The following is a 24,857-nucleotide window of genomic DNA, read 5'->3' as shown; positions in this document are numbered from 1 at the left end:
ATCCCTGCACACTGGGAGGCTGAGATGGGAGGATCACTTGAGCCTAGCAGTTCAAGACCAGCCTGGCCAACATAGTGAGACCTCGTCTCTACCAACAACAAAAAAAAGAAAATTAGTCAGGCGTAGTGGCAAGCGCCTGTAGTCCCAGCTACTCGGGAGGCTAAGGTGGGAGGATTGCTTGAGCCTAGAAGATCGAGGCTGCAGTGAGCCACCGTCATGACACTGAATTCCAGAGCCTGGGCAGCAGAGCGAGACCTTATCTCAAAAAAAAAAAATTGAACTCTGGACTAAAAAGTGAAGCTTGAATAATTTTAAACTATAGTAGGCTTTATGAAGATTATATATATATACACACATGTATGTGTGTGTGTGTGTGTGTATGTGTGTGTATGTGTGTATGTATATATGAACCACTACATAATGATGTGATTTAAGGAACACATAGCTGATATTTTGTGACTTTTTTCCCACGTGGAATCAAGAGACCCATGGTACTATTCTTTGTGTTTGTTTTATAGAGCCATTTCCTGCTTTTAAGTCTTGGCAGGAGGACTCTGAGTCTGGAGAAGCTCAGCTGTCTCCACAAGCTGGAAGAATGAATCATCACCCCTTGGAAGAGGACTGTCCTCCAGTATTATCACACCGCAGTTTAGATTTTGGTCAAAGCCAGCGTTTCCTACATGATCCAGAAAAGTTGGATTCCTCATCTAAAGCACTGTCTTTTACCAGGTATGTGATTTTTATGTACTTATAAGAGGCAATTCCTATTATGTACCCAAGTCTTTTGAGAGATTTAGTCTTCCAGCCTGGGCTTCAATAGTGAAACTCCATCTCAAAAAAAAAAAAAAAAAAAGAGAGCGATTGAGTCTTCTAGACATAGAATTCAGAGCTTTCTCACTGATTTTATAGAGCACATTTTTGTAAGTTTTGGTTTTTTTTGACCCTGCTGAGTTCAGTGAGGTGTAGCGTTTGAAGTTTGCTCTCAAATAGACATTTTCTCATGGTGTATTATTCATTTATTTATGTATTCATCGCTGAAATACAGAGCTCTGTAAAGGAAGCAGCAAATGGTGCTGAGCAGTTCCTAATCTTTTTTTATCAAAGCTTTAAATGGATCTGAATGTCAAAAACTTTGTTATGCAGTTTGAACAGTTACAAGAGCTCTGAGCTGCTAGGTGTCTTTGTTTCTTTGCTGCCTTTGTCCAAACCAGTCTTAAATGATTCCAAACTGTTTTCATCGCCACTTGTATTAGCTAAATTTGTGGTCTGTAACATTACAGTGTTTCTTTATACTACCTGTCCTTTAGTGTTAGGGACTTATTTTTACCTTTAAGATTTACTTATTGCTAATAGTGCCATGTCAGGGCAATAAGAGATACAGTGTTGGTACTTGAAAATTTAACAGTGTTGGCCTTTTGTTTTAATTCAGAATTCGAAGATCATCCTTTAGTTCAAAAGATGAAAAGAGAGAGGACAGAACACCTTATCAGCTGGTCAAGAAACTTCAGAAGAAAATCAGACAATTTGAGGAACAGTTTGAAAGGGAAAGAAATAGCAAGGTAGGTTTGTAGCATTCCCCAGAGTGAGCTTAATCTAATATTAGAACTGAGAGGAGAGTTTTTCAAAAGCATTAGTTTAGATCTGTGTGAGAAAGGTAACAAATCTGAGATACCCGGAGGAACAGTGATCGTGTAGATCTGAGATTATGTAACTCCTTGGTCTCCTGACTTCCAGGCCAGTATTCTTGCCATTTGCACCGTGGCATCTTTATATTTCCATTGGCAAAGCAGCTTTTAGAATTTTTAAAGCAAATACTTTACATTGACAAATCATGTTACTGCTATTTCTGCTCTATCAAAAACTACAAGTACCAAGTGGGGAGGAGAGGGAGTTTGTGAGGGATGGAGTGGAGGAGGGGAAAGAGAATTTTAATAGTTAGAACATATGAAGTGGAAAGAGTCCTGTACTTGGAGTCAGAAGACCCATATTCAAATCTGGCTTCTGCCAGTTACGAGACCTTACCTTGGGAGAACTTGACTTAATATCCTGCCCTATCTAATTAAAATAAGATGAAATGAGAATTGAGCAGTCTTTGCTGTGGGAATTGTAAAATACTATTTGGACATAAATTAACGTAACTATTGCTTATCACAAGTGTCAGTGATTCTGCTCCATAATTTTTCAGCCCTCCTACAGTGATATTGCTGCCAATCCAAAGGTATTAAAATGGATGACAGAGCTTACAAAACTGCGGAAGCAAATTAAAGGTATATTATGTGCCATTTTGTAATATATTTGCATTTTAAAAATTTTTTTATATTAATGTCTGAGAATCACAAATACAACTTTTGATAATTTTAAATCTTGGGCACTGTTTGACAAAAATAAAAGTTACCTTTTTTTGTTTTGTTAGGGTCAAAATTGCATACTGTAGTACTGTGTTATAGTACAGTACTGTAGTTCTGTATTATATTTTAAATGTCTTTTTTGTGTTTTTATTAGTAATATCTTTTTGAAAGATACCTGAGATTGTATATTAATAAGTGAACTGATGTTATAAAGTTTATCTAAAATATATTTCAGATATTAAGCAGCTTTGAGTTTTGTTGGATATTTCATTAAGATTTTTTGGTAGGTATTTTCATCTAAAACTAAGAATGTCTAATCACAGTGACTCATTTATACCACAAAGACTAAATTGTAACTCTTGAATGATAAACTAGGCATTGCATTTCTGGGTGTCAAACCAGTATAGTAATTGTTGAAGTATATTTAGTTTGTGGATGTTTATTGAGTATGTGTTTTAATAATTATTACTTTAAAAATTATGCAAAATAGGGGTTTATTATCTGGAGCATCACTTTGGTTTAAATTTACTCAATAAAGTTTTTATTTTTATTTTTATTTCTAATTTTTTCGAGACAGAGTCTCACTCTGTTGTCCAGGCTGGAGTTCAGTGACGCCATCTCAGCTCACTGCAACCTCTGCCTCCTGGGTTCAAGTGATTCTTGTGCCTTAGCCTCCCGAGTAGCTGGGATTACAGGTGCACGCCACCAAGCCCAGCTAATTTTTGTAATTTTAGTAGGGGTGGGGTTTTGCCATGTTGCCCAGGCTGGTCTCGAACTCTTGGGCTCAAGCGATCCCCCTGCCTCAGCCTCCCAAAGTGCTGGGATTATAGGTGTGAGCCACCGCACCTGGCCTATAAAAATAAAAATATATATATTTTTTATTTTTTTGAGACAGAATCTTGCTCTGTCATCGAGGTTGAAGTGTGGTAGCATGGTCATGGCTCACTGCAGCCTTGAACTGGTGAGCTCAAGTGATCCTTCCACTTCAGCCTCAAGAGTAGCTAGGACTACAGACATGCACTGCCACACCCAGGTAATTTTTTAAAATTTTGTATAGAGTTGGGGTCTTGCTTTGTGCCTGGATTGGTCTCAAACTTCTGGCCTTAAGCAGTTCTCCCACCTCGGTCTTGCAAAGTGTGGGGATTACAAGTATGAGCCACCGTGCCCAGCCCAGTAAAGTGTTAAGTATTTCTGAGGTACTAAATACTTTGTAGACAACTAGGGATATAGCAGTGAACAAGACAGACACAGTCCCTGCTGTCATGGAGTTTATATTCTTGTGGTTAAGATAATGTTTGCCTCTCTCTCTCTCCTTTTTTTTTTTTGTTTGAGACAGGGTTTTACTCTGTTGCCCTGGAGTGCAGTGGCACGATCTTAGCTCATTGCAGCTTCCACCTCCCGGGCTGAAGCGATCCTCCCACCTCAGCATCCCGAGTAGCTGGGACTACAGGCACATGCCACCATGCCCAGCTAATTTTTTTGTATTCTTAGTAGAGATGGCATTGCACCATGTTGCCCAGGCTGGTCTCAAAACTCCTGGGCTCAAGCCATCTGTCTGCCTTGGCCTCCCACAGTGCTGGGATTACAGGCGTGAGCCACCTCACCCGGCCAAGATAATGTCTCTTAACTCCTCTTTAGAGTATCACTTAATTTTCCCCTATACTTCTGTTAAAGATTTCCTTGTTTAATGCCAATTTCCAGTCATCAGTGAAAATTATTACCTTGATTTTATTAGTAGTTGATACCATTAAATTGTCTAGCATTGGCCTCCTAATTTTCCCATTTTCTTTCACTTCTACTGCTCTGTAGTCCGTCTGCTGCATGGTAGTCAGAATTATCTTTAAAAAAGTCCTGTTAGCCTGGGTCCCAGCTACTCTGGAGGCTGAGGCAGGAGGACCACTTAGGCCTAGGAGGTCAAGGCTGCAGTGAGCCATGTTTGTGCCACTGTACTCCAGCCAGGGTGACAGGGCAAGACCCTGTCTGAAAAAGAAAAATAAATAGTCTTACTACTTTCTTTTTCAAGCCCTTCAGTGGGCTTCCACCTAGAATAAAGTCAAAACTCCTTACTGTGGTTTTCAAGGCCTTGCACAGTCTGCCCTTGGCCGATTTTATCACTTTCATCTCTTTTCTGTTCCTCAAACTTGCCAAGCTTTAGGACCTTCACACTGGCTATTGCCTCACTGGGGACAGATGCCCTTCCACTAAATCCTTTGTGCTAGACAAGCTCCTTATTCCGTATTCTACCAGGATGATACTATTCAGAGAGGTCTTCTTTGTCAATCCCATCCAATGTAGTTGTTCCTCCACAAATTATACTCCTTTTAGCACTGTGACTCTATCCTGTTTTACCTATAGATCGTAGCATTCTTTAAAGTTATTTTACTAATCTTAGTATTTGGTTATTGTTTTCCTTCTCTGAATATATGCTCCACAAGAACAGGAACCATGTCTGTTTTGTTTTCTTCTGTATCTCCCATGCCCATCAGAGCATTTTATTCAATAATAGGCTCTCTATGGATATAAAAATAATAGCTTGTTCTCTTTTTGTTGTTGTTTTTGTGTTTTTTTGAGACAGGGTCTGACTCTGTTGCCCAGGCTGCATTGCAGTGGTGCAGTCTCAGTTTACTGCAGCCTGAGCCTCCCAGGCTCAATGTGGTCTTCCCACCCCAGCCTCCCAAGTAGCTGGGACTTACAGGCATGTGCCACAGTGCTCAGGTTTTTTTTTTTTTTTTTTTTTGAGACAGAGTCTCACTGTCTCACCCAGGCTGGAGTGCATTGGCTGATGTTGGCTCACTGCAACCTCCGCCTTCTGGATTCAAGTGATTCTCCTGCCTCAGCCTCCTGAGTAGCTGGGATTACAGGTGTGTGCCACCAGGTACAGGCACATGACACCACACCTGGCTAACTTTTGTATTTTTAGTAGAGACGGGGTTTTGCCATGTGGACCAGGCTGGTCTCGAACTCCTGACCTCAAGTGATCCGCCCACCTTGGCATCCCAAAGTGCTGTGATTATAGGCGTGAGCCACCACACCCAGCCTTGGCTAATTTAAAAAATTTTTTGTAGAGATGGGGTCTCACTCTGTTGTCCAGGCTAGTCTCAAACTCCTGGGCTCAAGCAGTCCTTCTGCTTCAGCCTCTCAAAGTTCTGGGATTACAGGTGTGAGCCACCACACCCAGCCTAGAATAGCTGTCTTGCTGTTTTTTGCTTCTTAAATGTTTTATTTGGCTTTGAAATATCTAAGTCTGTGTGCTGTTAATGTATACTTTCTTGTTGTGTATTTTGCTTATTCTTTGACCCGGTCAAAGCTAAAACCAATTATTATTGATCTGTCCTTATTTCTGACATGTAGATGCAAAACACAAAAATTCTGATGGAGAATTTGTACCTCAGACACGTCCACGTAGTAACACACTTCCAAAAAGCTTTGGCTCTTCTCTAGACCATGAAGATGAAGAGAATGGAGATGAACCCAAGGTCATTCAGAAGGAGAAAAAACCATCTAAAGAAGCAACCCTTGAACTTATTCTTAAAAGACTGAAAGAAAAACGTATTGAGAGGTGTCTTCCAGAAGATATCAAGGTAATCTTGAGCTATGATTTTTGCCCAGATTAGCCTTTAGAATTCCTGAAACAAAATAATTACTATAGCAGGGTAGAGATGTCTAGGTAGTCTGATTTTCCTGAATCTGCTCCCCATCTTTGCAGATTCAGAAACATGCTTTAATCAGCATAACAGAAGTGCCAAATACTTCAAGAATTGAATCATAATAAAACTGAAAAAACTAGAATGCTGATGAGTTCATTTATGTTGGAGTCAGTTGGCAAGATGAGTGTATAAAGAGCACGAAACAGGTAGCTCATGCCTCAATTCCAGCAATTTCAGAGGTCGAGGCAGGAGGATTGCCTGAGCCCAGGAGTTCGAGACCAGCCTGAGCAACAAAGTGAGACCCTGTCTCTACAAATAAAATTTAAAAATTAGCTGGATGTGGTAGTATGCACCTGTAGTTCCAGTTACTTGGAAGGCTGAGGTGGGAAGATCAATGGAGCCCGGGAGATTAGGACTGCAGTGAGCTGTGCCTCCAGCCTGGATGACAGAGTGAGAAAATAAGTAAATAAATAAATAAATAAATAAATAAAGCATGAAAGAGACCTACAGACCTTAGCTTGAATCCTGTCCTTGTGTCTTAATAGCTGTATGTATTGAGCTCCTAGCTTATGCCCCACATTGGCTGGTTATATTTTATGCATTATGCCACTCAGCCCCTTCAACAATCCTATAATGTATATTGACGTGATTATGTCCATTAATACTAACTTGATATGGTTGTTATGAGGATTAAATGATTTTTTTTTTTTTTGAAGAGCCATTATTCTTCCCCAGTAAAGCCTGTGCCTAGGGCAGTCCTGATCAAAGCACTTGGCAACCTAATCTTATATTGGATGAGATTTGCTTGGAGAATGGAGAGAGTAGATGGTCTCAGGTGAACTTTTATCTAGGTAATAGTCCTAATGTGGAACTCTTACCTTGACAACAGAGTACACCTCTCTCATGATCCAAATATTGGAGTCTTTCTTTCCCTTGAACAGAGCTGAATTAGTCATTCTCATCTCTTCCCCCCTTAACTTTTCTTTTGCTTAAAAAAAAATTTCTTTTGGCCAGGCGCGGTGCCTCACGCCTGTAATCCCAGCACTTTGGGAGACTGAGGTGGGTGGATCACCTGAGGTCAGGAGTTCGAGACCAGCCTGGCCAACATGATGAAACCCCATCTCTACTAAAAATACACAAAGAAATTAGCAGGTTGTGGTGGCACATGCCTATAATCCAGCTACTCCAGAGGCTGAGGCAGAAGAATTGCTTGAACCTGGGAGACGGAGGTTGCGGTGAGCCAGGATTGCACCATTGCACTCAAGCCTGGGCAACAGAGCGAGACCTCGTCTCAAAAAAAAAAAAGAAATTTTTTTTGTAGAAAAATTGTTTTGGTAGAAATCGTGTCTCACTATGTTGCCCAGGCTGGGCTCAAACTCATGGCCTTAATTGCTGAGATTATAGGTGTGAACCACAGCACCAAGCCCTTTCTTTTAGTTTTAAGTTTTATGTTAGAATAAATATTCCCCTACCTGCTACAACTTTATGCAAATGTATTATCCTTGGTTTAAGACTGATTCAAGCTTGAGGTTGAAATCACAGTATTTGACAGACTACACTCAGCTATCCTCTACTGAATGTATGTAATCTAAAGTTATATTTGTTATAGCAAGATGTTATCCAGTGAATTTTTTTTAATCTTCAATTTTACTCTCATGAGAGACCAGGGTGGTATTAATGAGTCCTGGGAATAAGTAGAGAGATTATTTGGTCTAGTGTTAAAGGATATCCTGTGGAACACACATTCAGGTGTTAATAGTTGATCCTGTAGAACGAAGGGGACAAATTTGTTTTAATTAGTAGAGTATGCGAGACTTACCATATTTATTTGTCTATGGAGCTTGTTTGTGGACAAATGAATTTGGGAAGCATTGCTTACTCTACTAGACTACTAAAAGCTGTGAGAAGAGTATTGCAGTATAAAGAATGTGCCAACTCAGATGAAGGGAAATGGAGGTAATAGAGAAGTATGAGGTCACAAATGGACATTGTTGAGCTTTTTCCAGGATCTTTCCACTATACTGCTTCCAGATTTTCTTAATGGTTTAGAATAAATATTGTATTATAAAACCTATGTGTGTATGCACATGCACATGCATGCCCACTCATCTTAATGCCAATAAAATGCCAACAACATTAAATGAAATAGCAAGCAGTTATGTATGTTTACTCTGTGCTAGGTAGGCAGTGTTGCAAATACTTTACATAGAACTCATAAATAGTCCTCTTTAGAGCCCTTTAAGGTAGAACGAAGTATTCCCATTTTACAGATGAGGATGTTGAATACAAAGAGGTTAGGTAATTTACCCAAGCCAGTATTCATAATCTATTCAGATAAAATGTAAAGCCATCAAAGGGGTTGGTACCTACTTATTATAAGAGCAAATTGTACAGGAGACTGAAAATTTTGCCTGCAAATCTGCAAGCAAAGGCCTGGGCTAGACTGTTGATGGTCTGCCCTTTCTACCTAATTATTTACATTGTGGGAGTGAGGAGAATATTAATGGTGCCAGTGGAGTTTTTTTGCTTTTGTTTTTGTTTTTTGTATTTTGTTATTTTTTTTGTTTAATTCCAGAAAATGACCAAAGATCATTTGGTAGAAGAGAAAGCTTCTCTTCAGAAAAGTCTTCTTTACTATGAAAGTCAACATGGAAGGCCGGTAATATCTCTCTTGCTAAAAAGATTTGATTTTATGTCTTAAAAAAGAACATGAATCACTTTTGTGGCCTACATTCTTCAGGGCTGTTTTTTGAGCATTATTTCCTACAATTGGGGGATTGCCTATGTATTTAATATAAAATTTGAAATTGGGTGAATAAGTCATTGTTTAATGTTTTGGACATTTTAGATTTGTGATGACTAGACAATTTCTTTTTTTTCTTGCCTCAGGTGACCAAGGAAGAAAGGCACATTGTTAAACCTCTCTATGATAGATACAGGCTTGTAAAACAAATGCTGACAAGAGCTAGCATCACTCCTGTCCTTGTAAGTAAAATAAGCAATAATTCTCTGGTTCATTTTATCAAGATGTACTCTTCCCAGAAAAAATTATTATTGTGGTATATTGGAGAAATACACAGCCAAGACAGAAATAATTGTCACTGTAAGGTGAGATTACTGATTTTAAAATAGGAAACTACTAATGTCTGCTAGTATATCCCAGACACTTGTGTAAGCATTTTTATGTATGCTTATGTCATTAAATCCTGACAAGTAAAATCACAGCAGGTAGAATATGATAGCATCATTTCACAGGTGATGAAACTGAGGCTTAGGCAGTGAGTGATGTGCCTAATCTACTTTGTAAGTGACAGAAGCAGAATGGGAAACTCATTCAGACTCCTTGTCTAGTTTCTTTCCATTTAAATTCATGTCGTTGAAAATGCATCAGTTTTGTGGTGGCCATGATGATGTCCTTTTATTTGCATAATGATATAAGCTGACTTTTAAAATAAGTTAATCTTTTTAATGAGAAGAAGTCACTTAAAATAATGCTTATTGGTATTTGTGTGCATTTTTAAAGAAAAATGAAAACTTTAGTGTTTAAATGCATATTAAGTGCTGTCCCCAAATTAACCTTTAGATAGTATGACTGTAGATAGATTGGTCTTGGGTTCAAATAGAAAACAGCATGTAGCCCATTTTACATTATTTCCTATGAATTAATTCACTGAACCTTCTGGTTTGCTGTGGCTTTCAGGCTATTTTTATGTAGATAGCTACTTGCATGGCAGCTTCCTTTAGGTGATGACTGCCTGGTGACTTTCTTTTTTTTTTCCTAACTTTTATTTTAGATTCAAGGGGTATATGTGCAGTTTTATTACCTGGGTGTATTGCTTGATGCTGAGGTTTGGGGTACAAATAATCCTGTCACCTAGGTACTGAGCATAGTGCACAACATTTTTCATTCCTTGCCCCCCTCCCTCCCTTCCCCCTCTAGTAGTCCACATTGTCTGTTGTTGCCTTTTTTTTATGTCCATGAGTACCCGATGTTTAGCTCCCACTTATAGATGAGCACATTCAGTATTTGGTTTGCTGTTCATTTATTAATTTGTTTAGGATAATGGCCTCCACCTACATCCGTGTTATCCCAAAGGACATGATTTTGTTTTTTTGTTTGTTTGTTTTTGAGATGGAGTCTTGCTCTGTCATCCAGGCTGGAGTGCAGTGGTGTGATCTCAGCTCACTGCAACCTCCGCCTCCCGGGTTCAAGCAATTTTTCACCTCAGCCTCCCAAGTAGCTGGGATTACAGGCACCCACCACCACACCCAGCTAATTTTTTAGTAGAGACAGGGTTTCACCATCTTGGCCAGGCTGGTCTTGAACTCCTGACCTTGTCATCCACCTGCCTCAGCCTTCCAAAGTGCTGGGATTACAGGCATGAGCCACCGTGCCCTGCCGATTTTGTTCTTTTTTATGGCTGTATAATATTTCATGGCATATATGTACCACATTTTCTTTATCCAATCCACTGTTGATGGGCACCTGATTTCATGACTTTGCTATTGTGAATAGTGCTGTGGATAACCATGTGACTGCATGTGTTGTTTTTGGTAGAATGATTTGTTTTCTTTTGGATATATATACCTAGTGATGGGATTGCTGAGTCGAATGTCAGCAGATGAATGAGTAAATAAGATGTGGTAACCCGTACACTCAAAATACTCTTCAGCCATAAAAAACAATGAAATAATAATAGATGCCACAACATGGGTGAACCTTGGAAACAAGCTGAATGAGAGAAGCCTGACACAAAGGGGCACATATTATATGATCCCATTTGTATGAAATATTTAGAATAGGCAAGACCATAGAGACAGAATTTAGATTAGTGGTTACCAAGGGCTAGGCGGAGAAGGCAAATGAGTGACAGCTAATGGGCACAGAGTTTCTTCTGAGGTAATGAAACGTTCCAAAATTAGTGGAGATAGTTGCACAACTTGGTAAATATACTAAAAACCACCAAATTATACATTTTAAAAGGGTGAATTTTATGATATATAATTATATCTTAATAAAGTTATTTTTAAAAAAGAGTATAGAATGGTCCTCAAACCAAAAAAGTTGATACCTATTTTTAAAAAGAAAAGTGCTTCCAATTAAACTATATGTATGTTCTTATCATTTAGAATTTTTTTTTTGAGGCAGAGTCTTGGTCTGTTGCCCAGGCTGGAGTGTGGTGGTACAACTTGGTTCACTGCAACCTCCACCTCCTGGGGTTCAAGCAATTCTCCTGCCTCAGCCTCTCCTGAGTAGCTGGGACTACAGGTGCGCGCCACCACGCCTGGCTAATTTTTTGTATTTTTAGTAGAGGCGGGCTTTCACCGTGTTAGCCAGGATGGTCTCGATCTCCTTACCTGTGATCCGCCTGCCTTGGCCTCCCAAAGTGCTGGGATTACAGGCGTTAGCCACCGCGCCTGGCCCATTTAGAATTTTTAAAATATCTGTTGTATGAGCTCTTTTAGACTTCTCTAGACATAAATTATTATCTTCCTTGTGCATAAATAAAAATATAAGCAAAAATAAATGTAAGCAATTCCTAAAAAGATTTAAAGCAAATGTTTAAGATTTTGAAAATAAAGTTGAAGATTCGTAACATAATGAAGGGAAGCTTCACTGGACACTTTGAATACTTAAAATGTAAAACTATTTATATTATTGATTGTTATAGGGATCTCCATCCACCAAGCGAAGGGGTCAGATGTTACAGCCAATCATAGAAGGAGAAACTGCACATTTTTTTGAAGAAATCAAGGTAATCCTTTAAAGAAATAATTATCTGATCCCTTCCCTAAGGGAAAAGTTCAAAGACAAGGCATGTTTGATTCTCTGTTTGGATATCTTTTTAGGAGGAAGAAGAAGATGGTGTTAATCTGTCCTCTGAGTTAGGTGATATGTTGAAAACTGCAGTACAGGTACAGTCTTCATTAGAAAACTCTGAATCTGATGTTGAAGAAAATCAAGAAAAACTGGCTCTGGATCTCCGATTGTCAAGTTCTCGAGCAGCTTCTATGTATGTATGCTGATTTGTGATTTTAGCCTATTTTTATAATAAAATGTATATGCCAAGAAATTTGATGTTAAATGAGCATTAAGGAATTAATAGGAGATGAATCAAGAATTTATCAAAGGACACATGCTTTTCAAGTGTGATTTGCAAATATTTATTGTCATTCCCATTTTTAAATAAAACATTACTGTATTTCAAAAATTAAAAAAAAATCTAGCCAGGCACAGTGGCTCATGCCTATAATCCCAGCAGTTTTTGAAGCTGAGGCAGGAGGATCCCTTGAGGCCAGGAGTTCAAGACCAGCCTGGGCAACATAGTGAGACCCAGACTGTATAAAAATTTTGTTTAAATTAACCAGGGGTGGTGGTGTTCGCCTGTAGTCCCAGATACTTGGGAGGCTGAGGCAAGAGGATCACTTGATTCTCTGTTTGGAGGATGTTGAGGCCACTGTCGCACCGCTGTTCCAGCCTGGGCGACAGAGTGAGACTCTGTCTCTAAAAAAGGAAACAAACAAATAAAATCCTACAGTTGATTTATAACAAAGTACAGGAACTAGTTGCGAGTTGATCTTTTTGTTCTATATCCACTTCTTTACCTTTGGATGATATGGTGTATGTCACTGGTTCTGAGCCCTGACTTCACTGGGAAGATTTTAAAGTACTGATGCTTGAGTCCTTCAGCTATTCTGATTTCATTGGTTTGCAGTGGAGCTTAGGCATTGGTAGACCTAACAGTTCCCCAGCCACTTTTAATTTGCAGCCAGAAATAGAACCTCTCTTAAGAATATAATGAATCAAGTGTGCCCTTCAGTATTTTACCATTTCAATTCTAGGCCTGAATTATTGGAACAACTTTGGAAAGCCAGAGCTGAAAAAAAGAAACTACGCAAAACGTTGCGGGAATTTGAAGAAGCATTTTATCAACAAAATGGAAGGTTTGTTGAGCATCACAAAATTGAGTCATCTTTCTTCTCTAACTCACAAACTGACCATATGTTGAAATAATGGAATACGTGGGATTAGAAATTGTGCATATAGGATGCTAGCACTGAAAAATTGTAAAACATTCCTTTATGCTCTGAGGCCCTGCTTTTAATGGCCAGGAATAGTCACAGCCAGTGTAAACAACATCTGATTAACTATTTTCAGATTGTCCTAGGGAGCCTTGGTTGTATTGCAGTGATTTTATATTCTTTAATTCTACATCCTTACCCTTTTGGGAGTGGTTGTGAAATGAGATATCTCTTATTTTAGAAAGGATCCCATGACAGGAGTGGTATCCTTAACTAGTTTGGATTTTTTCTTTTATACTGAGACCATTGTGTTCATACTGTGTGTTGAGGTTGCCCGTTTCCAAGGTGTCTAACAGTGTGCCAGGCATGTGGCTCCTATAATACAGTATGGCACATGCCTTTATCTAACTAGGTAATGCACAGTTGACTTGGAAGGGCTCTTTTTAAAAACTAAGAAAAATACATTCCAGTTCTGATGGTGGCCAGAAGTTTGGGTTCAGTTATCTCAGGCCTGAGAAACATTTTTCTAAGTAGCTGGGTTATCTTACCAAGCTGATAGCTAATATTACAAATTCTAAAATATCTGTACTTTAATTCCCTTTGCTTTGTGAGTCTCCTATATAGGTTGGCACATATGGTTAAAAAAAATCTGAAGTGGGCCGGGCGCAGTGGCTCACGTCTGTAATACCAGCACTTTGGGAGGCTGAGGTGGGCGGATCACGAGGTCAGGAGATCAAGACCATCCTGGCTAACACAGTGAAACCCTGTCTCTACCGAAAAATACAAAAAAAATTAGGCGGGCGTGGTGGCGGGCACCTGTAGTTCCAGCTACTCTAGAGGCTGAGGCAGGAGAATGGCGTGAATCCGGGAGGCGGAGCTTGCAGCGAGCTGAGATGTCGCCACTGCACTCCAGCCTGGGTGACAGAGCGAGGCTCTGTCTCAAAATAAATAAATAAATTGAAGTGCAGAAATGCATTTTTCCGAGTGTCTACTGTTTCAGTGTATTATTGGGAGAAAATTTTGCTTATAGTTAGGATAGTTTGATGCTTTAGCTAGCGATTAAACTGAATTACATTGGGTCATTACTATAAAGTTAGAAAATTACTCTTGTTGCAGATAAGATAGTTTACTTTTACATCTCAATTCACTGGAGCCGTAGTTAACTAAATGTATTAAATGACTCTGTGTAGCCTCCAACACTTAATAGACACTCACAGACCTGGCAGAGTCTAGCACTGGATGTCCTGTTAAAATACTGGGTTTCCTCCAGTTATCTATGTTGATTATTTATAAGTATAGCATCATTTAATCTATCAGTAGAGAAGTCCATCAAAAATTTTAGAAGTGTTCCTTGGGGATGAGGGTATTAGTTCAATAACCTTTTTTTTTTTTTTTTTTTAACAGAACAACTTTTTATTTGAACTTACGTTTAGTAACAGTATGTCTCATATTAAGACAACTTTTGGATCTTTTTTTCCAAATGATCTCTAGAACATTACAAATTTTATTTTCTCCCCTAGGAATGCCCAGAAAGAGGATCGTGTTCCAGTGCTTGAGGAGTACAGAGAGTACAAGAAAATTAAAGCCAAGCTTAGGCTTCTTGAAGTTCTTATAAGCAAACAAGATTCTTCAAAATCCATATAAGATACGTTCCTTGAAAATTCATATCATAAAGTCAGTTGTATTCCTTGAAGCTATCATCGTGTGTACTTGGCTGGTACTTAAATTCATTTTGTCAGGCACTCAGAGAATCTCATTTTGTACTTGGTTGTGGTGCCACTAAACAAAACAAATGATGGGAGAGTAAGTAGGCCCTCTCAAGGGAGCGTAAGTGATGTTCCATATTAACCACAGACTGTCCTCTCCACCTTTAGCAAACATATGGTTTACTTCATTGTTTTGTACTACAGATACATCCTTTTAGCAAAAGACTAGAATTTTATCCTTTCAACTTCAAGAACTTTGGAAATGCAAGCTTTTTGTTATTACCAACTTTTTGTTTCTCATTACTGAAGAAAATTGGAGGAAAATCTTCATACTGAATTCTTCTGTTGCCTTTTTCTTACAGAATGACTGAAAATTTGAAAGAAAAGCCTATAAAAGTGCACATACGCAACTGTGTTCTCTGTTTTCCTAGAAAACCAAAATCAAACTGAGATTTCAAGTCCTACTATGGAACACCTTTCTGTTTAATTCCCAAAGTGACACCTTCTCACAGGTAGTATGTTAGTAAAATTTTGCAATTCGCTGGTCACACAACTCCCGGATGAAGATAACAGTTGGTAGACCAAAAGGTGACCTCGCTTAGTATATTGAAAACACACACCACACATCACACACAGAACTGAATCATACCACATGCTGCCTATGGGACTTCAGTTACTGTTTCCTGAGTTACTGTTTATCCGCTGGCAATGGTGTGATTTGTCTGGATCAGATCCGCGCTATTCCCCAACCCACCTCCAGATAATGTGAGAAAATAGCCATGTCAGTATGTAGGAACTCTGATGGTGCTCAGATTTGTGTGTTCAATCAATGGGCTTAAATCAGCAAAATATTATGCCTAAAGTAAATCTGTTCTTAACAAGGGCTCTACCACTGCATTTTCACATGTACCTTCAGGGGGTTATCTTTTTTTTTTTCCCCTCCTATTTTAATCAGCAAAATCCATACCAAAACAACGACAACAATGCCCTCTTAAGGGACCACCCTTTGGTCAATCATCACATGCTGTTTAAAGCAGCTGTTTACAGGATGTGTAGTGGTATGCCCCTTGTCATATACTCTTAGTATATCTTTTTTTCCTTTGGCTTTGCATGGCTTTTCTTCAGGTACTGTCTCGGTATCATTCTGCTAATCATTGTTACAGAATGGTGACTTCATTTGTGCTAATAGTACAACAGCAGATTTGGGTCAGGCTTAATCTAAGTGTTAACTTTTTTTTCTGGTGCTTTTTTGGATTGATGACTGTCTCACTTTGACTATACCCATGTTTTGCATGCAATGACTCATGCATGGTTTTCTTAACTAGCTAATATTAACAATTTGTTCCATATAAAAATGGAATTTTGCAACATCCTTTAATAAGGTGAGGGAAGCATGAACCTCAGACTTCTGGCACTATTACATAGTAAGCACATGAAGTAGTTTGATAATAAATAGCAGTTCTAGTACTTCACATTTCACCCGTGTGTGCAATGCCTTTTTCTGGGGGGTGGGGGGTGAGGGAAAACCTGGTAGTGAATGTGTAGTTGGGGAATAAAGAAAAGCACTAAATCCTGCCCTTTTTGTGTGGTTTCCTTTTGATACAACTAGGTTATTCATAATGTATACCTAGAAAAGTGAAATTGAAAATACCAAAAGATGTATCATTTTTATTTGAATCCATCATGCAGTGTACATTTCAGATAATTTCCTTCAGTCTCCAGATAGGAGTGTATCCAAACTTCTAATTTTATGTGCACTGTGTATCTTATATGAATGTTTTATTTTATATACCACATGCAAAAATGTCCATATGCACTATTTAAATGTTTTAAATAATATATTCCTTCTTTATAATGCTAAATCTATATGAGTACCATATTTTTATAAGTCAGTGGCCTGACTGGTTTCATTTTAGAATTAACAGCTGCTTCAATATGTTATTCAATGTTAATGTTTGGCTGTGAGTAGAATATGTAAAAGTGGCATGGCAGCACTTATGCTCTGTGACAGTATTGTGTGTCATAGTTGAGCAGTAGCTGGTAGAATTAGGCAGTTGGTGATAGTTTTACTTTGGTACAAATAAAAACTGTATATCTATATACAAATAATATATAGATATATATGTCCACCAGTATAATGGCATTGCTGTGTCTGGCACTTCATTGTACAGACTTTTATAATAAAAGAACTTGAAAGTTCTAAGTCATTGTAAATGTATGTTTGTTTTTCCACTGGGATTAAAAAAAAAAAAAAAGACCTCAAGTGTTCCCTCACCTTAGGCTTTGTTTAAATGATCCCACCCAGGGGCGATGGTAGGGAACAACAGGGTCACTAAACTATTTGGCTGGCTACAACTCTGGGAAATGGTAAGACAGGGAAAGGCCATGTTGTTCATTCCCTTGTGCAAATCTAGGGAGAAGCCGCAGAGAGAACAGTTAGCATTTCTTGTTACAATGAATTATCCTATTAAGAACACTGGATGTACGGTCTCTTAAGAGAAGAGCTTGTCCTGAGGACGGTGAGTAGTAATCTAAAAATGTCTTTATATTTGAGTTTTAAAATTCAGGGACTATTGAGCATCACTGTGGAAGTTGAGTGCTGAGGTCAAATGATGTTGCTTGGGCTAAGAGAACATATGGCTATCGTAGGGGGGCTTGCATAGCCTAGAAAAATTAGAAGAGTTTCTCTCCAATTTCCAAAATGCCAGCCACACACAACTTTCCAACCCTCCAAATAAGGCTGTTACAGCATCCTCATTTACACTTTCCAAACATAACTTATGACAGTGATACGCCTACCCTGCTCTGTATTTTATTTTTGGGAAACCTTAAATGCATTACACCTTAGAAATGGTCTAGGTAAATTTCCAGTTTGAAGATGTTAGTGAGATTTCTGTAGGTGGCTGGGGAGTTTGTTCTACACTTTGGCTTTTTCCAGAAGGCTTCAAATTCTAAAGAATGGAGGGAGGTTACTTTACTTGGGTCTTATATAATGGTTTCCCAGAATCCTAAGCCTTTATTAATTTATCTGTGGCCAAAGGAATTCAGAACATGGTACCTGACGCACTTGATAGCATCAGTAGTTTTTCTACTCTGTAACTATGAGAAAACTGTCCTTCTCTATCTACTTACTGAACTACTGGAGACCTGCCGCCTGAACTAGAAGCATTTTCTTGTACTTTCACTTTTCTAGAATTTGATAATAAACCTCATTATAAAATCCTTTGTACCAGTGTGTGTATACTGGAGGCTTGTCATAATATGCATGGATTGTATAGTGAGTCCCTGTCAGAGGCACTTCATTCTGACCCTAAGGATAGTTTGATGATAGGTTGTTTAGTGCTTTTTAAAGTGTGCCTGAAAAGGGCACAAGTTTATGAAGTAATACATGAATAAGAAATGCTCAATGGGCTGGGTGCGGTGGCTCACGCCTGTCATCCCAGCACTTTGGGAGGCCAAGGCGGGTGGATCACGAGGTCAGGAGATCGAGACGATCCTGGCTGACACAGTGAAACCTCGTCTCTACTAAAAATTCAAAAAATTAGCTGGGCACGGTGGCGGATGCCTGTAGTCCCAGCAACTCGGGAGGCTGAGGCAGGAGAATCGCTTGAACCCGGGAGGTGGAGTTTGCAGTGAGCCGAGACCACGCCACTGCACTCCAGCCTGGGCGTTAGAGCGAGACTCCGTCTCAAAAAAAAAAAAAGAAATGCTCAATGATTGCATCACAGATTCTTACCTCCACTTGTCTCAATACTATAGAGCTGAAACCTTTCTCACCACTTGATTTAGCTTCAAATTGATGTAGTGTAATTCCTTCTCCAGTTCCACAGCATATAAAAAAAGTCTAGAAAATTTCGAAGGAAGTAGAGAATGAGTCAGTAATACACTTTCATGTATAGACAGCAAGTTACTAGTGCGAAATGCTTTGGGAAGATAGAATTGTAAGCTCCTAAAACATGCCTCTTGTGGCCAGTTATAGATCTAATATTCTAAAGCTATGTGGAGAACAGGATCTGTTATGCAAATCAAATATAGATGGCAGTTTCTGTTATTTAGAGATAACAGGGATGTAATCAAAAGCTTCTCACCTTGTAAGCAAATGGAGTCATATGCAACTTTAAAACTGGATAGAAAGTAAATAAAGGCATCCCAATAGAGTAAGGTTTTGGGTTCAGGAAAATAATGTGTTTAACTCATGTCCTTAATGCGCATGTCATGATATCCCATAATAGTCTGGTTAGAACATAAGCTTACTCTCGAAATTCTTCTTGAGTGACAGGCTGGTAGTCATCTTGAATTTCCATAGAATAATACTTTTTCTCAAGCCTCTCTTTCCATTTTTTCATCTGCTCTGCCTTTTGAATCTCCTGTCAGGGTAGAGGACAAGTAAAGGCTGCAATCTTTAGTTCTCTATTTCAAGTCTTTGGCACACAAGCATCACAGGATTGAGGATCTTAAGCTGTTCTCCTCTCCAGCCCTCAGATTTTGAGCCCTGCTGACTTTTTGCCCTGCCTAGATTTTAGATCTGTGCATCAGCAAAGTCACTTCAGAGGACTTGATTGGTGTAATTGCTGTCTAGCATAGTTAGGGAAGCTTTGTAAACAAATTATAAATTACATTTCACTGCCTTTTCCCTTTAGCATCTCCATCTAAATTATTTTCTCTTTCTTGTGATCAAAGCTAAGATGTTCTTTCTGTACCTCTGTTATTTAGCAAATGTAACTAGTAATTAGATTCAAAGTGTATCTGTGGGTATTTTTGGCCTTCCCAGCAGCTTCTCAGCCAGATGACTTCAAAACCCCCTCTTTGTAATTACTGCATTGGTTAGTCAATGTGTGTACTCCAGTCTGTCTACGTATCCAAAAACAAGCCCTTTGTACCACAAAATTTGTATTGCTGAACCTTCCTGTGCACTGTTCTCACTACCACCTGCTTTCCTTACAGTGTCCAAATACCCTTTTCCCAGCTACAGATAAAAAGGGCCTGTGTGTTGTGGAAAATAACCATAGCACTAGAAAAAGGTAAAGAGGAGACAATGCACCCAGATGTGATTCAAAACCTTCTCAGTAAATTTGTATGATACTTCCCTGCTCCAGCAATAATGCTAGGTAGCAAAGTGGATCCCTTTATAAGGGTTCTGATTACCTTCCTCAGAGAGGATGGTGATGCCTAGTGCCATACACTCTGTGGTTGCTTGATAAGTGTGTACTCTTCTGGTCAGAGAAACTGTCTTAGAGAGTGCCTTTCTTTAAACCAACATTTTTTTTTCTTTTGTGTGTGTGTGTGTGACAGTCTCACTCTGTCACCCAGGCTGGAGTGCAGTGGCACGATCTCGGCTCACTGCAGCCTCCCACTCTGTCACCCAGGCTGCAGTGCAGTGGCACAATCTTAGCATTCAATGTGGAAGTTGAATGCTAACCACCCCTCCCGGGTTCAAAGGATTCTCCTTCCTCAGCCTCCCGAGTAGCCGGGATTACAGGCGTGCACCACCACATCCGGCAAATTTTTGTATTTTTTTTTAGTAGAGACGGGTTTCGCCATGTTGGCCAGGCTGGTCTTGAACTCCCAGCCTCAAGTAATCTGCCTGCGTCGGGTCTTGAACTCCCAGCCTCAAGTAATCCGCCTGCGTCGGCCTCCCAACGTGCTGGGATTACAGGTGCGAGCCACCGCGCCCAGCCTTAAACAAACATATTCGAAGTAGGAAAGGATGGCTTTCAATCCTAGTTTTGTTTTGGACACATTATAGCACCCATGGTGTGGCTCATTTACTAATACTTTTAATGTGCTAAAGTGGTAGTCCCTGAAACCATTTCTAAATGACCAGGCCAATTATAAAGTGGATGTATTAGTAATAAAAGTAAAATAGACTATGCATAGTAAACTTATTTTAAAAACCTGTCTCAGCCATCACTCTTTTTGTGAAGCCTTCCTTGACACCCAGAGGGAAGTGGTACCTTTCCTCATAAGCTGAGCACCAACTCTTTGGTGACCCTTGCTCCAAGCTCCTACGTCCTGCTCGCCCTACCTCCTTCCCTTGTGGTAGCTGCCTCCTGCAGTTAGTTGTCTCTGGATGATCTTCATGTTCATATTGGCCCTTACACTCCTGCAATATCTCAGAAGCAAATTCTGTATACCAAACTCCCTCTTTTTAAATTACCTAAGTGATTTCTGTTTTTCTGACAACTCTTAACTGATGAATAATTGGTAGCAGGGGAGACCCAAAGAAATAGACCCTCATAGATTGCATGCTTCCACCAAGGGGGACAACAATTGACTTAAACTGAATTTGAGACTGCCACTTGACCATTTGGGATTCCTCATGCCTACAGAACCAGCAGGGAAAGAAGTGGTTATTTATGTGTTGAGGTGATTGATGTGAATTACCAAGGGGAAATTGGATTACTGCCACAAACTAGCACAGAGCAGACTGTGCCCAAGGGATTCTCTGGTGTGCCTCTTAATACTTCGATGTCCAAAAGTAAAAGGTAATGGGAAACCACAGTATTCCGTTAAAGGCAGGACTACTGAGTGTTCAGATGCTGAACTAATTAAGGTTAATCCTAATGCAGCTGGCTGAGCTCTTGGCTGTAGGCAAAGGGAATGATACGGAATGGGTAGGAGAAGGAAGTTATAAATACCACCTGTAGCCTTGTAATCTGTTACAGAAACAAAGACTGTAGCCCCTATTCCTATTTCCTTCTTTGCTTGTTATGTGTATATTTTCTTTCTCCTTTATCTAAGGAATACTGGTGGTGGCTAACTGTAGTTTAAACATTAGGTTGCAAAGTATTCTTAAGGAATTGTGATTCAACTAGAAGAGGTCATAATATCCACAGATGGATACAATTACTGTTGGGACTTTGCTTCTCCCTTTTTAGGGAGAAGGTGAAAGTACCTTCATTTGTATAAAGGATAGTTTGATCTTACTGGATAGAAGCTTGGAATCATCATTTTATGGAAGTGCAAATGTGTATGCCACAAGAGTGGAATGGACCAACTGTTCAGCTCAAAATTTACCCTCTTATACTCTGTGATGTTGGGTTTTAGGCTTTGTAAGCTTCATTCCCTAAACTGTTAATACCTGGATTCCTGTTAGATTCTGCCAGTATTTGCAGGATAGAGGGGAGAAAGGTCGTGGGTTTTCGTTTTGGTTTGTTTTGTTTTTTGTTCTGTTTCTATTGGCACTGCTTATGCAATGGTAGTTATCTCCAGCAACAGTGGCTCTAGCTGTAGCATCTAGCTGCTTTTGGCATACTCAGAAGCAGCCTCATCACACCCACTCAAGAAGTACAGATTGAGTATCCCTAATCGGAAATCTGAAGTGTTCAAAATCCAAAACTTTAGCACCTCGATGACTCTCAAAGGAAATGCTCACTGGAGCATTTTGGATTTCAGATTTTTGAATTAGGAATGCGGAACCAGTAGGTATATAATGCAGATATTCCAACATCCAAAAAAAATCTGAACTCTAAAACACTTCTGGGTCCCAAGCATTTTGGATAAAGAATACTTAACCTTTATCAGCAGCAGCAGTGAGGTACCTTCTCATCACAGGACTGAGCAACAGCTCCACAAGCCCCTTCTCTAAGATAGTAGGTTCTAGTAACACCACCTTTTGTAATCTTAGCCCTAGGAGTGGTAACCTCTTCCTGCAGTCATTATTTATGAGTTGTCTCAGTGTTGTCATTTCACTTTTTTCTGTCTTTTAATACCTGTGTAGTAATCAATTCACTGTAGTATATTTTCTCTATTTGAAATACATATTATGGTTTCTTTCTGAGTGGGCTCTGATTGTTAGATGTAGTACGTTTTCTCATTTGGTCAGGTGTATTTTTGTGTCTTTTGTTTTTTTTTGAGACAGAGTTTCGCTGTTGTTGTCCAGGCTGGAGTGCAGTGGCGTGATCTTGGCTCACTGCAACCTCCACCTTCTGGGTTCAAGCAATTCTCCTGCCTCAGCCTCCCAAGTAGCTGGGATTACAGGTGCACACCACCACGCCCGGCTAATTTTGTATTTTTTAGTAGAGATGGGGTTTCACCATGTTCGCCAAACTCCTGACCTCAAGTGATCTACCCGCCTCAAGTCTCCCAAAGTGCTGGGATTACAGGTATGAACCACCATGTCCGGTATTTTTGTGTCTTTAAGGAATGTTTAAAGTTTTTTATCTTGGTTTTGAACATTTTGTTAATTGCTGGGCATTTTCTACTTTGTTGCTGTTACAAATAAGGTCTTCTATTATAATTTTTACCAAACCAATTGATGTTTGCATATATGACATTTATGTAAATTATTTTTCCTACCAGTTTACCTAATTATCTTTTTATTGTAATTTTTCAGATCATCATATACCTAGAAAATTGAAGAGAATCATAAGTAAAGGCAGTTTTACTTTTTTCAATTAGAAATACCTCTAATGTAGTTCTCTTATCTAATTGTTTTGACTTTACCCCTCCAATACATCACTATCTTGTCCCTGACATGTTCAATGTTTTCCTATTAAGTAAGGTGAAGAGGATAAGATCAATGTTTTTATCATATCAAGGAAATATCATTGATTTTTATTTTTCCCCTCAAGATTGGGTGTTGAAACTTATAAAATACCCAGCATTTGTGGAAAATGATCATGCAGTTTTCCTTTTTTAATGCAATGAATTACGTTAACTAGTTGATTACCCAATTTTGAACCATCTTTTCATGCCTAAAATAAATACTATCTGAATCTTGATATATTATTGTGTGCTGTTAGATTCTATCTGCTAATATTTAGGATTTTTGCTTTAAGATGTATACATGAGATTTCCTGTTTCTGGCACAATATATAGTAGTTTCATAAACGTAATTTGGGAGTTTCTCTTTTCTCTTTGCCAGGGCATTTTCTTTTTTCTCTTTGCTAGGGCAAAGAGGAATAGCTTAAATAGCTTGAAACTGTTTGCTCCTTAAAATCTTGTAGAATTTCCTTGTGAAGACCATCTGATTGATTTTGGAGACAGCTCTTTGATGACTTCATTTCTTCTACAGAATGGATTTGTTTAGGCTTTTTATCTTCTGGGCTCAGTTTTGATAAATTTTATTTTCATAGAAATATTACCCATTTCATTCAGTTTTTCAAATGTTATTTTCATAGAGTTATACAAAAAAGTCTATTAGTGAGATCTTTTAATTCCTTCCATTTCTTATTTCCCCCATTGTAATTTCTTACTTTGTATGTTTATGCTTTCTCTCCTTTATTCCACTAGTTACCTAGTGATTTCTTTTCACTGATGTTTGCAAGGAACTAGCCTTTTGATTTATTTATACTACTACTATTGTTTATAACTCATTAATTCTACTTTAATCTTAATAACTTTTCTTGGTATTTATCATTTTTTTGAAAATTCTAACATTCACTTCTTTACATTCTTTTATTTTTATTGATAAATTTAAGACTTAATTTTCCTCTGAGTATTTTTTTTTTACTTTATCTCAGATTCTGCTACATGGTGTTTTTATTATTTTGTTTTCTTGGAATTCTATGATTTCATTTTCTTTTTTTTTTTTTAGATGGAGTCTCACTCTGTCACCCAGGCTGGATTGGTACAGTGGCGTGATCTTCGCTGACTGCAACCTCCACCTCCCGGTGTTCACCTGCCTCAGCCTCCTGCCTCAGCCTCCTGAGTAGCTGGGATTATAGGCGTGTGCCACCACACCCGGCTAATTTTTGTATTTTTAATAGAGACGGGGTTTTACCATGTTGGTCAGGCTGGTCTCGAACTCCTGACCTCATGATCCGCCCACCTCGGCCTCCCAAAGTGCTAGGATTACAGGCATGAGCCACTGCACCCGGCCTGTATTTCTTCTTTGACTCGAGTCATTTAATAGAGAGTTTTGATATTTTTTAGTCAAAGAATTTTTTCATTTTCTGATTTTGTTACTAACATTTTTATTATGTTGTTTTCATAGAATTTTTTTCTGCATTAACTTTTGGAATGTATTGAGGATTTCCTTGTGGCCCAATAGGTGAGCAATTTTTATGAATGAGTTTTTAAAAAGGAGGGGTATTTTCTGAGAGTACAGAACTTAATATACAACTGTACGATCATCTTATTTATTATATTGTTTTGGGTTTTTTAATCCGTTTATTTTTCTTGATCTGTTC

At 38.8% G+C, this 24,857-nt stretch overlaps 2 protein-coding genes across 55 annotated transcripts in view; one reads left to right on the top strand and one right to left on the bottom strand.

The window, feature by feature from the left end:
* Positions 1–16,927, top strand: part of FAM13B (family with sequence similarity 13 member B) — a 113,825-nt gene extending 96,898 nt beyond the window's left edge. For 22 of the 33 annotated variants that reach the window (XM_054685159.2, XM_063810686.1, XM_063810684.1 and 19 more), the window contains 10 exons: positions 519–729; positions 1,430–1,559; positions 2,186–2,267; positions 5,700–5,929; positions 8,571–8,654; positions 8,885–8,980; positions 11,668–11,751; positions 11,846–12,009; positions 12,839–12,940; positions 14,539–16,927. In XM_054685159.2, coding sequence (XP_054541134.2) covers positions 519–729; positions 1,430–1,559; positions 2,186–2,267; positions 5,700–5,929; positions 8,571–8,654; positions 8,885–8,980; positions 11,668–11,751; positions 11,846–12,009; positions 12,839–12,940; positions 14,539–14,662 — 1,307 coding nt within the window. In that variant the 3' untranslated portion in view covers positions 14,663–16,927. The remainder of the gene's footprint in view (positions 1–518; positions 730–1,429; positions 1,560–2,185; positions 2,268–5,699; positions 5,930–8,570; positions 8,655–8,884; positions 8,981–11,667; positions 11,752–11,845; positions 12,010–12,838; positions 12,941–14,538) is intronic. The other 11 variants (XM_054685172.2, XM_054685169.2, XM_054685168.2 and 8 more) reach the window with 1 other exon arrangement.
* PKD2L2 (polycystin 2 like 2, transient receptor potential cation channel) overlaps positions 12,137–24,857 on the bottom strand; it is a 53,632-nt gene continuing 40,911 nt past the window's right edge. For 9 of the 22 annotated variants that reach the window (XM_063810691.1, XM_054685178.2, XM_063810693.1 and 6 more), the window contains 3 exons: positions 18,979–19,091; positions 18,461–18,568; positions 14,418–15,091 (listed from right to left, as the gene is read on the bottom strand). In XM_063810691.1, coding sequence (XP_063666761.1) covers positions 18,478–18,568; positions 18,979–19,091 — 204 coding nt within the window. In that variant the 3' untranslated portion in view covers positions 14,418–15,091; positions 18,461–18,477. Of the gene's footprint in view, positions 12,501–14,402; positions 15,092–18,460; positions 18,569–18,978; positions 19,092–24,857 lie in introns of those variants that run through there. The other 13 variants (XM_063810692.1, XM_063810694.1, XM_063810696.1 and 10 more) reach the window with 6 other exon arrangements.

The sequence above is a fragment of the Pan troglodytes genome, chromosome 4 (assembly GCF_028858775.2).
Source record: "Pan troglodytes isolate AG18354 chromosome 4, NHGRI_mPanTro3-v2.0_pri, whole genome shotgun sequence".
Lineage (NCBI taxonomy): Eukaryota > Metazoa > Chordata > Mammalia > Primates > Hominidae > Pan > Pan troglodytes.
This window is presented reverse-complemented; position numbering and strand designations above follow the sequence as displayed.